This window comes from Lithobates pipiens, unplaced genomic scaffold, assembly GCF_037356315.1.
Source record: "Lithobates pipiens isolate NorthernLeopardFrog02 unplaced genomic scaffold, aLitPip1_a1.2 Scaffold_30, whole genome shotgun sequence".
Taxonomy (NCBI): domain Eukaryota; kingdom Metazoa; phylum Chordata; class Amphibia; order Anura; family Ranidae; genus Lithobates; species Lithobates pipiens.
In genome coordinates, this window is record NW_027507791.1 from 5972907 (window position 1) to 5987674 (window position 14768).

The 14768-nt window shown below is 47.8% G+C and overlaps 1 protein-coding gene across 5 annotated transcripts in view; it reads right to left on the reverse strand.

The window, feature by feature from the left end:
- Positions 1–14755, reverse strand: part of PRPF39 (pre-mRNA processing factor 39) — a 67782-nt gene extending 53027 nt beyond the window's left edge. Inside the window, exons 1-5 of one of the 5 annotated variants that reach the window (XM_077463561.1) lie at positions 14606–14755; positions 10643–10955; positions 2639–2764; positions 1914–2032; positions 1050–1217 (exon numbers count right to left, since the gene is read on the reverse strand). In XM_077463561.1, the coding sequence (XP_077319687.1) occupies positions 1050–1217; positions 1914–2032; positions 2639–2764; positions 10643–10933 (704 nt within the window). In that variant the 5' untranslated portion in view covers positions 10934–10955; positions 14606–14755. Of the gene's footprint in view, positions 1–1049; positions 1218–1913; positions 2033–2160; positions 2767–10642; positions 10956–14438; positions 14458–14605 lie in introns of those variants that run through there. The other 4 variants (XM_077463562.1, XM_077463563.1, XM_077463565.1 and 1 more) reach the window with 4 other exon arrangements.
- Between the last annotated feature and the right edge of the window lie 13 nt (positions 14756–14768).

The following is a 14768-nucleotide window of genomic DNA, read 5'->3' on the forward strand; positions in this document are numbered from 1 at the left end:
CACATAAAAAAATGTTAGGCGACATGCTCCATGGCACAATACAAGCACTTCGGAAAGAAGGGTCACAAGCAACATTATAACACAACAGGCAAGTACACGCTGTCAGTACAATAGGGGCTGCACCATATTTGTATAATGCGGTTGTCTGGCAGAGGACTATTATGAACAAAGGTAAAACGTATACTACTTCAATAGCTATAGCTAAACCGTGCTTGCAAAACTTAGGACTTCCACAAAGTGAATGTAAAAATAAATCATCCAATTTGCTGCCTTTTGGTCAGTTAAAGGATATGCTCACCTTTTTAAAAGGGTGTAACATGTTACAAAAGGTGAACTTATTCTATAAAAGGAGAAGTACAGCCAAAGCAGCCAGTTTGTTCTGCACTCATGTTTTCAGCAGACAGCAGGCCAAAGTCCGCTGATGTCTTAGAGCCAACTCCAGGCTCGGGCAAGATTGCAACAATGAAGTTGGAATCTGCCCACATGCCTGGACCGATCACCTGGCACAGCCTGTCAGGTGAGCTGCTGAGAGCCTAAGCCAGCTGCTCCCACCTCCCTCCAAAGCCCAGCACTCCAGTGAGTGTTTTAACGATTGGTTCTCAGCCTTCGATCCGGCAGGGGACCGATGCTTCAGCCATCTAGGCAAGTAAGATTGAGAAAAAAAAAAGTCATACCTCTCTTAAATATACATTTGAAAGCAGTTATATCTGATAGGATCACTAGATTTCTAACTGGTATTTGCACATAAGTGTGAAACCTGTGCTGCTTGCTTTTAACAGTCATCAGTTTGCATTATTCCCCACTCCCTCCATGATCTAGAGGAGGGGGGGGGGGGGGGGGGGGGGAGGTCTGTAGACATACTTTGTCTTAGGATGACCGTCTTGTTCCCCCAAAGAAAGAGTAGTAAGAGTTTTACTGACAAGAAAAAAACACTGGGAGAAGCCATTTCGTTTTTCTATCCCAAATAGCACCTATATCACACGGCTAAACAAATGAGGCGAGCAAAAGCAAGCAGTAATGCACAAGACTGCTGGGCAATCGTCACTTACCTCTGTGAATGGTGAGCATAGAGTTGTGTCGGAATACTAAGCAGGCGACTGTAAATGGATGTGACACCACTTAGATTTCCCTGCTCAGTCTCATAGGCAATATACATCTCCCACAGCTTGTCAGATCGAAAATCTAAGCCTGCAGACATGATTGAATGCTCAAATGTCCTGAAAGAGAAACATATCTGGTGAGAAAAAAAAAGTGTGTAGGAAATGTTTACAAGAAAATTATATTAGCCTCACGCTAACCTCCTTATGGTTTTAAGACCGATTTGCGTGACAAAGGAAGTCATACTTTTAAAAAATTGCCAGCTGCAGCTCTGTACCTTCAATCTCCATGCAGGGTACTGCACTGTAGGGGGAGGCAGAGAGCACAGCACACACTGCTAGACATCTCTCCCTTGCTTTCACAGTAAACAGTGCGACCGAGTTCCTGCACAGCCGATTTACACATCGGCTGAGGAGTCATATGCCGCCACCGCTGGGGAGAGGGGGACTTTACATCGAGACCCCACAGGCAGCCTGCAGCATGGGTGAGGGAGGGAGGGGAGAGGTAAAGACGGAATGACACCCCGTGATGGGCGGCACCAGGGGTGGGGCCAAGCCCAGCAGGCCCGCCCCATTTTCGGCACCAGTATCGACGAAAATTCTCCTTCGGCTTTTTGCCAAAAGGGCCATTTTCAGCCGATACGTTTCAGCAGCCAAAATTTCGGTGCATCCCTAGTATTTGTAGTTGCTGACTTAATTCCCCCCCCCCCCCCAGACTAGAACTTCTCTAACATGGTTTGCGATTTTTTGTGAGAGCCTAAACGTACAGCAACTCTTAGTATATAAATATTCCTCAAATGAGCAAAAGTATCTCACCCTCTTAAAGTATTACAGGTCTCGGGATCTGCAGGATCTAAAGTTTCTTTTAAGAACTGAAGATAATGTATCCAAAGGTCAACACTTAAAGTGATAGCCTGAATTCCTCTCCGGTAGACCTACAGAGCAAAAAAAAAAAAAACACACCGAAGAGAATGATACAGATAATGCTCCATAACAAACACACGTATCCGGTCAACCTTACAAATGCTAAAAATGTGGAATTTCATTGAAAATCTGCCATTACCATTGAAGTGGAGGTTGGATAGAACATGGCTCATGTTCTGAGCTCCACTTGCAGAGTTCTTGGTCTTCAATGCGCGGCTGTATTCTTAGCAGGAGCAGAGGGCTGGCTTTGGGGGTACAGACCATAAGGCACAGACCCATTAGAATCTCATTGGCAGCGTCTGAACATATATTCAGTTACATGTATCAAAAGTATAACTGCATGGTTAAATCTACGCCACCACACAACGACTGGCAGAAAAGCCCTGTCCTATGTGTTAAGCTGCAGTGTAATAGAGGCTTGCACTGCACAGCTTGACAAGCTGTAGAGATTTAATGCACCTGTCAACAAAGAAAGGAGATATTAGCACAAATGTCACGCTGAGTGACAAATGTTGCAGTAATAATCCTGCTATGACCTTATGTAGGGCCTGAAGCAGTCTCCAACACGACTAAAGTCCAGTCTTCCCCATCTAATGCCTACTCAACATCAAAATTACCTCATCAGCTTCCATGATGTTGTTATTGCGCCTCTCTAGATCGGCATATTTTTTCCAGTAACCGTAACAGTATGGATAATGAGCAAGAAACATGTCAAACACTCTTCGGGCAGCATAGATGTGATTCTGTGGAAAAAAAAAAATACACACATTTTACATTAGGAGACAAAAAAAAGATAGAGGATTATCCCTTGTATGATACATGAACAACTCCTTTTGAGGCCGGTAAAATGGAAACACACATAAAATGGTAAAATGATTGTTCTTTTTAATGCCCAAAGGTGATACTTACCTGCTCTGTGTAATGGTTTTGCACAGAGCAGCCCTGATCTTCCTTTTCCTGGGTCCCTCCCTCCTGTTGAGTGCCTCCAAAGCAAGCAGCTTGCTATGTGGGGCACCCAAGCTGAGCTGCCTGTGACCAGAAACGGAGCCCCAGTCTGGCCCCACCCCCTCTCATTGGCTCACTAAATTTGATTAAACAGTAGCTAGAGACAATGGCGCCACCCTGCCATCTCAGCCAATGAGGGAGAGTCTCAGGCAGCCAGGACACTCCTGCAACATCGCTGGATAGAGATGGGCTCAGGTAAGTAATCATGGGAATCTGATGAGCACAGAAGGCTTTTGACATTACAACCACGTTAAACTACAAATTATAGCGCATACATGGGGCCAAGTGCAAGGAACATGGCCCCCAAAAGCCATGTTGGCCCAGGCAAGGAGGTTTGCAGGCACAAGATTGGTGTAAAGCACAGGGCATCACTGGTGATTGCAGGCGATACAGCAGCAGGATGAGGGAAAGTAGGGGGCACACCTTTGGTCGGTAGTGTCCGCCCCCTTCACTGCTGCACAACCAAAATGGAAGTTTCCTCAGCCTGCTATTGGCAAGGCACAGCAGGACTCTGATCCCGGCCCTCCTTCCTGCTGAGTACTCCCACAACAAGCAGCTTGCTATGGGGGCAACCGAGCCGAGTGACAGCTCCCTGTGTCCATTCAGACGCAGAGCCCCAACATGGCACCACCTGCCCCGCTCTTCATTGGGTAGTTGACACTGATTGACAGCAGCGAGAGCCAATGGCGCTGCTGCATCTCAGCCAATCAGGAAGAAGAATCTCGGATGGCTAAGACACTTGTGGACATCGCTGGATAGAGAGGGGCCTCAAGTATTATGGGGGCTGCTGCACACAGAAGGCTTTTTATATCTTATGCATTAAAATAAAAAGAAACACACATACACCATCCGCCTTTACAACCACTTTAAAATGATATTTCTTTAAAGTTTACCGAGACTCAAGTTATTTAAGAGTCTAATCATCAAACACTCACTTAAAGAGGAAGTAAACCCTAATGGGTTTACTTCCTCTCATTCCCTGCAAAGGCAAAGCATAATGGACTAATATGCATCGCATAGTAGTCCATTATGTGTCACTTACCTGACACAGGAGCCAGCGATGTCACCGCTGTCCCCTGTAGTCCGGCGCAGCCATCTTCTCGGTGGGTCTCGCAGCTCCGCCGCTGTCATTCGGCGAAGCTGCGATGACGTCACTCCTGCGCATGCGCACAGGAGCCGACACACGCGACATCTTCGTCGTTGACGATGCCGCGCTCAGTGCGCCTGCGCGCCGCTGTCTACGGCGTATGCGCCGTAGACAGCGGTTCCTGTCTTCGGGCAACTATCTCCTAAACCGTATAGGTTTAGGAGATTTCTTGGACCTACAGGTAAGCCTTAATCTAGGCTTACCTGTAGGTCAAAGTGTGTTGTAAGGGTTTACAACCACTTTAAGAACGTGAATTTAAAAAGCATACCTACTGTTAGAAATAGAACAATCCTATGCACATAAAGGATATATAGATTATATATATATATATATATATAGATAGATAGATAGATATATAACTATGACCACTGACAGGTTAGGTGAATAACCAGATTATCTCACGACAATGGCATTTGAAAGTGGGTGGGATAAATTAGGCAGCAAGTAAACATGTTGTCCATGAAGTTGATGTTGAAAGCAGAAAAAAAAAAAAATGAGCATTGCAGATTGTTATGCATGGGGGGGGGGGGGGGGGGGGGCTGCCCAGCTGCCGACTGGTCTGGGTGCCCATGCTGACCCGTGTCCATGGTCAAAAGCACCTACAATGAGCACATGAGCATCAGAACTGGACCACAGAGCAACGGAAAGAGGTGGTCTGATGAAATCACATTTTCCTTTTACATTATGTGGATGGCCAGGTGTGTGCGTTTACCTGGGGAGGAGATGGCACCAGGATGCAGTATGGGAAGGAGGAGGTAGTGTGATTCTTTGAGGAATGTTCTGCTGGAAACCTTGGCTCCTGCCACTAATGTGGATGTTACTTTGACACAAACCACCAACCTAAACATAGCTGCTGGCAAAAGAATTGGCAGAGATTCTGCAGGAAAAGGTAGTTGAACTGTATAAAAACATATAAAAAGATATCCAAGGAATTGAGAATGCCAATCAGCAGTGTTCAAACTCTAATCAAGAAGTGGAAAATGAAGGTTCTCATGAAACCAAACCACGGTCAGGTAGACAAACTAAAATGTCAGCCACAACTACCAGGGAAATTTGGGATGCAAAGAAAAACCCACAAATAACTTCAGGTGGAATACAGGACTCTCTGAAAACACCTGGTGTGGCCGTTTCAAGATGCACAATAAGGAGGCACTTGAAGAAAGATGGGCTACATGGTCGCGTTGCCAGAAGAAAGCCATTACTACACAAATGCCACAAAGTATCCCGCTTACAATACGCCAAACAAAACAGAGACAAGTCTCAAACCTTCTGGCACAGTCATTTGGAGTGATGAGAAGAAAATGAAGCTTTTTGACCATAAACGCTACATTTGGAGGAGGAGTCGTCAACAAGGCCTATGATGAAAGGTTCACCATTCCTACTGTGAAACACGGAGGTGGATTGCTGATGTTTTGGGGATGTGTGAGCTACAAAAGGCACAGGAAATTTGGTCAAAAATGATGGCAAGATGAATGCAGTATATCATTAAAAAATACTGGAGGAACATTTGCATTCATCAGCCACGAAGCTGTCCATGGGAAGTAGTTGTACATTCCAATGATCCAATACACAAGGCCAAGATGGCCTGTCATTGACTACAAAAGAATAAAGTGAAGGTTCTGGAGTGGCCATCCCAGTCTCCAGATCTCAATATCATTGAACCACTCTGGGGAGATCTCAAATATGCAGTTCATGCAAGACAGCCCAAGAATTTACAGGAACTGGAGGCTTTTTTCCAAGAGGAATGGGCAGCTTTACCATCTGAGAAGATAAAGAGCCTCATCCACAAATACCACAAAAGACTTCAAGCTGTCATTGATGTTAAAGGGGGAAATACATGGTATTAAGAACTGGGGTATGTAAACTTTTGATGAGGGTCATTTGGGTAGTTTCTGTTGCCATTATGATTTAAAAAGACTAAACAGTTGATGGATAATAAATGGCTTCAGCCAAACACTAACCAAGAGTGAAAGAAAAGTCTGTGTTATTCATTCTCTGAACAACGATGTCAAATTCTGCCAGGGTATGTAAACAATTCAATTTTTTTAATAAAAAATAAAATATAATATAATATATATATTTTCACACCCCCACCCCGAGACATTTAGATTTCTAACAAATCAAGAATGCACATTTGACATGCGCTGTGTAGTTCTTATATCCCCTGGTGCTCTATATGTTGTTAATATATATAGGCACATACTCAAGTCCCTGAACATGATAAAGAAAAGAAATGATCTTTGTATCGGACAGGGCACACCCCACTTTGTTTGCATAGCAGGCGTTTACTCCTGGTGAAAGTACAGTTTCAGACAACTATACATTGTGATGGCATTGCGAGTCCCAAAGGCTCAAAAGTATAGAAAAATAAACACACACCGCTTCCGGTTCAGGCAGAAAAGCGACAGGCGGATAGAGACAAAGCTCCAAGCTCCTCTGTGTGTAAAATCCGAGGCTGATGAATGTCTCCTAATCTCCGGGGCTTGCTGCCATACCAGTGGCAGTGCCTGCAATAAGTTATCCTGTGATTTGAGCCCCAGCACCTCATCTCTCTAAAACCTGTGCCATCCCAACTCTTTCGTTGCCTTGTGTCAGCAGCAGGGTGTGCAGCAAGCTTGGTCAGCAGCTCAGAAGAGCCTACTAGTTATTGCACACTTTCTACTCTTGTTCTCTCCTCTATACAAGCCAGCAGCAGTGTTGACAGTCTACAGTCTCCCAGCAGCTACAGAGTTTGAGTCCTCAGCTCTTTAACATTGAATATTAGCTGGTTAAAGTGGAAGTAAACCCATCGATTTAAACAGTTTCAAAAAACAGCATGCCGGGAATGCTGACTGCACATTGGCTGTGCTCTCAACCAAACTATCAAACCACCCAATGGCTGGTGTCATAACGGATCACATGTGCAGCACCGTGGCAGCTGTAGATTAAACTGAGGCAAAGATGGCAGCTTCTGTGGATGAAAACGATAGGGGAGTTTACTTCCACTTTAACTGTATATGGATACATATAAATGCTGCTTCACACTGCCTTTTGTTGGTGCATCGATGCAGATAACTGCACTGATGACGTCCTCCTGAATCTCCTGGTGTTATGTCCAAAAATGTCTGCCTATCAGATAGTGTCTGCCCCGTACTGCACAGGTGCAGCGCAATACTGAGCACAAGGAGATTTGGAAAATCTCCGAAGATGAACAGCACCTGCACTGTGAGTCCAGGTGTAAGCCACACCATCCAAGTGGACATAGGGCTGCACATAGAGGGACCCTCACGGGCTCTCTTCGCTCGCCGCGCTTCGGGCACGGCCTCGCTTGGCTCTTTTTTATTCTGACTCTACGTCCACTTGGATGGTGGGGCTTGAACCTGGACTCACGGCGCAGGTGCCATTTATCTTCGGTATTTTCGGAATCTGCTTGTCATGTGTACTGCGCATGAGCAGTACACAGCGGACACTATCCGACGGGGAAAGTATTTGACAGAACACCGGGACAGCCCTGCCAACATCCTTTTACGTTAATTCACTGCCAGTCCCTCTGTTTCATGGATCCTTGTTAGTGTGCGTAAGGGTTAATGTAAACCGATGCCTCTACTTTATTAGCTCCAATCGTTCATCCCTGGAGAATCACCCTCCATGATGTTAATTCTGAATGGCATGCCCACGCATCTAGCGCTCACACCTGCTAAAACTCACGGTACTACAGTATCAAGCATTTTGGTGTAGCACAATTTTCTAAATTATGCTGAGACTTTGTTTCACACCACCACACAGGAAAGTATATTGAAAAATGTGACATGTGAGAATGTGTGTGTAATAAATAAATTATATATATATATATATATATATATAGGGTGCGTGGACTCAGACACTCACCCTGGTGTGAACAAGCCCTCAAACTGGTGTGCCCCAAAATTGTGCACAATTCTAAAGGGTTCCTTGACTACAAAAAAAAATAAGGTTGAACACCACTGACAATGCATCCATCCAGAAAGTATACACAGCACTTCAATGTAAACAGGCACACTCTCTCTGAACATTATAAAGAAATGTGAGATTTTTTTTTTTTTTTTTTATCAGAGAGGGCACACCCCACTTTGTTTGCACAGTAGGCGTTTGCTCATGGTGAAAGTACAGTTTCAGACGACTATACATTGTGATGGCAGATTCCCAGAGGCGCAAAAGGAAAAAAATAAAAAATAAAAATAAACACACACCACACACTACTTCCGGTACAGGCGCAAAAGTGACTACAAAAAAAAAAAAAAAAAAAAAAGGGTTGACCGCCGATACAGTGCTTCCAGAAAGTATTCACAGCACTTCACTTTTCCACATTTTGTTATGTTACAGCCTTAATCCAAAATGTATTAAAGTGTAAGTAAACCCCCCTATCATTTTCAGCCAAAGAAGCTGCCATATTTGCCTCTGTTCATCTACAACTGCCATGATGCTGCATGAGATCAGTTTAGACACTAGCCATTGGATGGCTTGACAGTTTAGTTGAGAGCACAACCAATGGTAGTGTTACATTTCCGGCACGTGCCGGAAATTAAGCCGTTTTATGGATGGGTTTACTTCCACTTTAAATAAATTTTCCACAAAATTCTACAAACAACACCCCATAATGACAATGTGAAAGAAGTTTGAAATCTTTGCAAACTTAAAAAAAAAAAAAAAAAAAAACACACCACGTACATAATTATTCACAGTTTTTGTCATATGACAACTGAGCTCAGGTGCATCTTGTTTTCACTGATCATCCTTGAGATGTTTCTACAACTTTACTGGAGTCCACTTGTGGTGAATTCAGTTGATTGGACATGATTTGGAAAGGCACACACACATCTATATAAGGTCCCACAGTTAGAGCTGGTTCACACTGACGACTTGTCAGACGACTTGACAAGTCGTGTCTCGTTCTGTACAATGGAACCGTTCTAATCAGAGCGACTAAAGTCGCTCCAACTTAGAAAAAGGTTCCTGTACAAGTTCGGGGGCGACTTGCATTGACTTCTATAGTCATTTTGCAAGTTGCTGCTGCTGTCATGTCCAGATCGCCTGAGGCAGTCGCGCTGCCTCAGTGTGAACCGACCCGGAACCGTGCATGTCAGAGCACAAACCAAGCCATTGAGTCCAAGGAATTGTCTGAGGACCTCAGAGACAGGATTGTATTGTGGCACAGACCTGGGGAAGGGTACAGAAAAACTTAAGCAGCACTGAAGGTCCCAATGAGCAGTGGCCTCCGTCATCCGTAAAATGGAAATGTTTGTAACCACCGGAACTCTTCCTAGTGTGGGTCACCCTGCCAAACGAAGGGATCGAGGGACAAGGGCCTTAGTCAGGGTGGTGACCAAGAATCAGATAGACACTCTCATAGAGCTCCAGCATTTCTCTGTGGAGATTGGAGAAGCTTCCAGAAGAACCACCATCTCTTCAGCACTCCACCAATCAGGCCTGTATGGTAGAGCGGCCAGACAGAAGCCACTACTCAGTAAAAGGAACATGACAGTCTGGCAAAAGGCACCTGAAGGACTCTCAGATCAACAGAAACAAAATTATTTGGTTTGATGAAGCAAATTAGCCTGACCGCTCATCACCTGGCCAATACCACCCTTACAGCGAAGCATGCTGGTTTCAGCAGCATCATGCTGTGGGGATGTTTTTCAGCGGCAGATAGTGGGAGACTAGTCAGGAGCGAGGGAAAGATGAATGCAGCAATGTACAGAGACATCCTTGATGAAAGCCTGCTCCAGAGCGCTCCGGACCTCAGACTGCGGTAAAAGGTTCATCTTCCCACAGAAGAACGACCCTAAGCACACAGCCAAGATAAAGGAGTGGCTATGGGACACCTCAATGTCCTTCAGTGGTCCAGCCAGAGCCCAGACTCAAAACCGATTGAACATCTCCGGAGAGATCAGAAAATGGCTGTGCACAGACACTCCCCATCCAATCTTATGGAGCTTGGGAGGTCCTGCGAAGAAGAATGGGAGAAACTGCCCAAAGATAAGTGTGCCAGGCTTGTAGCATCATACTCAAAAAGACTTGAGGCTGTAATTGGTGTCAAAGGTGCTTCAACAAAGTATCGAGCAAAGGCTGTGAATACATATATATGGGATGGTTTTCCTTCTTTATTTTTAATAAAATAATAGATTTCAAACAAACTTGTTTCACGTTGTCATTATGTGGTATTGTTTGTTGAGTTTTGTAGCGGAAAATTAATTTAATCCATTTTGTAATAAGGCTGTAACATAAAATGTGGAAAAAGTGAAGCACTTTGAATACTTTCTGGATGCACTGTAGACAGAAGCAGCTATTATGATGAAATATTTAACCAGTAATTGGAGAAATTCATTTTTGTTCTAGACAGAGACTACAATTTGCCTATTTCTATATGAAAGCATCCACTGTTTTATAGTGAAAGGCAAAATGCAGCAAGCAAAATAGGTTCAGCTTTCCCAAAAGACAAATTACGACAAACCTCTTGCTCAATATAATGCAGCAGATAAGTCCAAGTTGTGAACTCCTCAGGATTGGCTTCCACAGCCTTCCAGTACTTGTCAAACTCTGGGGGGAGTGGTGGCTCCGGCTCTATTCTTGGAGGGGGTTCCGCCGCCTCCTCCACATCAGGTAATGAATCCTGTTCCGGAGACTGCTCCATTGCTGTGACTTCTAGAATGTCTTTACTGGCGTCTGGGGTCTCCGCTGAGGCCGCTACATTGTCTTCCGATTCCTTCGTCACAAGACTGTGATCCGACTTTGAATCCTGCATCTTGGCAGTTTAATACTGCAGACTTAAGAAAAAAAAAAGAAAGAAAAAAAAATGTTAGCCAATAACACAATTATCATACCATTTTATAACTCTTAAAAACAGTCTGTGAATTTTAAAAGATGTCCCGGAGCACACATGCAAAAAGCATTACCTATAAGCAGTGCCACACATGGGCATTTCCCTCATTGCCTGTAGGGAAGCAGCAACATCAAGTGACTGTAAAAACAGAATGGCACAGGGTGCACTTACCGCTTTGCTTTAACCACTTGCCTACCGGGCATTTTCACCCCCTTCCTGCAAAAGCCAATTTTCAGCGCCTTCACACTTTGAATGGCAATTGCGCGGTCATGCAACACTGTACCCAAATAGCCTTCTTTCGGCATCGCGATCACGGGTGGACGTCTATTGACGCCCTCCCCGCACTGTAGCTATCTTTCGGGTATAATGCAGACGGAAAGTGGTAAAAAATAAAATTGTTTACTTTCACTCCATACTGAAAGTGATGTCATGACGCCGCTGCAGTCCTCCAAGGCCATAGAGGTGATCAGGTCTCAGACAGGCTCTGTGTCCAGCTAGCGCACCATCTGATTATTTCTTGGGCATACCAGTATAAACGATAAGCCTGAGGAACGCGGTGAGCGAGGGGACATGTTCCCTAATGTTGCTTCAGAAAGCGATCCAGTGAGGGGGGGGGTGCCCCATTTACGCCCCCTCTTGCTGCTTCGGAAAGTGATCCAGCAACTTATGAGCCACTGCAAAATAAAATATACCAGGGTTATGGCCGATGGCTTCAGCTATAACCCTGGTAAGCCACTAGCACACTGCAACCTACATATACATGTGTGTTATGGTCGGCAGGTGGGTAATGGTGCTTTTACATGCATTCAGGTGCATTTTCTAGGCATTTTAGAGCAGATTCACATGCTTGTCTGTGTAGTGCGATTTTTTTCCCCAGTTCACACCAGAACATGGTGTGGGAAACCTGCGATCCATACTTGTTTCCCGCACTGCATTTATAATGCACTGCCCTTGTGATCTGCAGGGGGTGTCGCTGCAATGTTAACATGCGTTTGCCTGCACCGGACAGCACGTAAAACAAACTACCATGCAATCTGGTCGCAGTGAATTTCCAAAAGTACTGCATGCACTACTTAGGTTCGACGCTGTGCGACTTGAACCCATTCAAAATGAAGGGGCTTAAATTCCACCATACCTAATCGCATGGGAAGTGCACAGGAATGTGCCATGCATTCCTGCGACTCACGCGGTGAACCTAGTCTTTGAACGGGATGAAATTGCACCAAAAGTTAAAGTAATGCAGGCGCTACTTTTACAAACTTACTGCAACCACATCGCATGCTACAAAAGTTGGTTACATGCAAACGCACTGCATTTCCGACCTTCATTTGGTGCGTCATTACTTTACATTGACACCCCCTGCAGATCGCAACAGTAGTGCTTTACAAACACGGCGCAGAAACGTGCCTGGATGGCGGGTTTCCCCGCACTGCTTTCCGGTGTGAATCGCACCGACTGCACTCCAGATGTATTCTATACAGAAACAATGCAGCAGATTCTACTTGTGTTGCTTGTACTGGTGTGAACTGGTGCGATCAGCCCAACAGGAACCGAGAAAACACAACATGACTTCCTATATCTGTCCTACTGACACTGCTGGTGCAGTCCACACCTGTCATAGTTATACACCCCCCATCATACGCCGGACTGACCTCCCAGCTGAAGAGGACCAATTCGTGGGTGCAGTGTGAGCGCAGCAGACTGATAATGGGGTCTGCAATATCCCTGCATTCCATCAACCCCCCTCCCGCCACCCACCTACCTAGACACACACCCCCTCCCGCCACCCACCTACCCAGACACACCCCCCTCCCGCCACCCACCAACCCAGACACACCCCCCTCCCGCCACCCACCAACCCAGACACACCCCCCTCCCGCCACCCACCAACCCAGACACATCCCCCTCCCGCCACCCACCAACCTAGACACACCCCCCTCCCGCCACCCACCAACCTAGACACACCCCCCTCCCGCCACCCACCAACCTAGACACACCCCCTCCCGCCACCCACCTAGACACACCCCCCTCCCGCCACCCACCAACCTAGACACACCCCCCTCCCGCCGCCCACCTTCCTAGACACACCTCCCCTCCCGCCGCCCACCAACCTAGACACACCTCCCCTCCCGTCGCCCACCAACCTAGACACACCTCCCCTCCCGCCGCCCACCAACCTAGAAACACCCCCCTCCTACCTAGACACACCCTACTCCCGCCACCCACCAAGCTAGACACCCCCCCTCCCACCACCCACCTAGACACACCCCCTCCCACCACCCTAGACACACCCTACTCCCGCCACTCACCAACCTAGACACCCCCCCTCCCGCCTAGACACCCCCTCCCTCCACCCACCAACCTAGACACACCCCCCTCCCGCCTAGACACCCCCCTCCCTCCACCCACCAACCTAGACACAACCCCCTCCCGCCTAGACACCCCCTCCCTCCACCAACCTAGACACACCCCCTCCCGCCTAGACACCCCCTCCCTCCACCCACCAACCTAGACACCCCCCTCCCGCCACCCACCAACCTAGACACACCGCCCTCCCGCCTAGGCACCCCCCTCCCTCCACCCACCAACCAAAACACAACCCCCTCCCGCCTAGACACCCCCCTCCCTCCACCCACCAACCTAGACACCCCCCCTCCCGCCTAGACACCCCCTCCCTCCACCCACCAACCTAGACACCCCCCCTCCCGCCTAGACACCCCCCTCCCTCCACCCACCAACCTAGACACCTCCCCTCCCGCCTAGACACCCCCCTCCCTCCACCCACCAACCTAGACACCCCCCCTCCCGCCTAGACACCCCCCTCCCTCCACCCACCAACCTAGACACCCCCCCTCCCGCCTAGACACCCCCCTCCCTCCACCAACCTAGACACCCCCCCTCCCGCCTAGACACCCCCCTCCCTCCATCCACCAACCTAGACACCCCCCCCTCCCGCCACCCACCAACCAACCTAGACACCATCCCCCCCTCCCTCCCGCCACCCACCTTCCTAGACACCTCCCCTCCCGCCGCCCACCAACCTAGACACCTCCCCTCCCACCAACCTAGACACCTCCCCTCCCACCAACCTAGACACCTCCCCTCCCACCAACCTAGACACACCCCCTCCCTCCCACCTAGACACACCCCCCTCCCACCTAGACACACCCCCCTCCCACCTAGACACACCCCCCTCCCACCTAGACACACCCCCCTCCCACCTAGACACACCCCCCTCCCACCTAGACACACCCCCCTCCCACCTAGACACACCTCCCTCCCACCAACCTAGACACCCCCACCTCCCGCCACCCACCAACCTCATCACACATTTACCTAGAGACCCCCCCCATATACAGAGTGCTATGCGGAGTATTGTTGCTATTCCAATCATTGGGTCTGTAGGAGGGAACACGTGACTGCACACCTCCTCAAATCAGAAACCAGGCGGAGGATTGTTGTTGAGCGCCAATGTGTGGAGAATCTTCCATCCGGGCACAGCTGGCGGTAGGCCGCACAATCACTTCAGTGAGGCCCCATATACCCGAGTGTAAGGCCTGTATGTACACAGCGCCGCCCACCCCCCGCACCTACCGGCAACCAAGCGCCCCGTCCCGCTTCTCCTTCGTTACACCGGCGGCCTCCTCCTCTCCGTCTATCTCCTCGGCAAACACCGTCCGTACTACACGCGCCAACACCACACGGCCGCTCCGCCCAGCGCGCCCTCGCACGTTACGTCTGACGTCACCAACGAGGA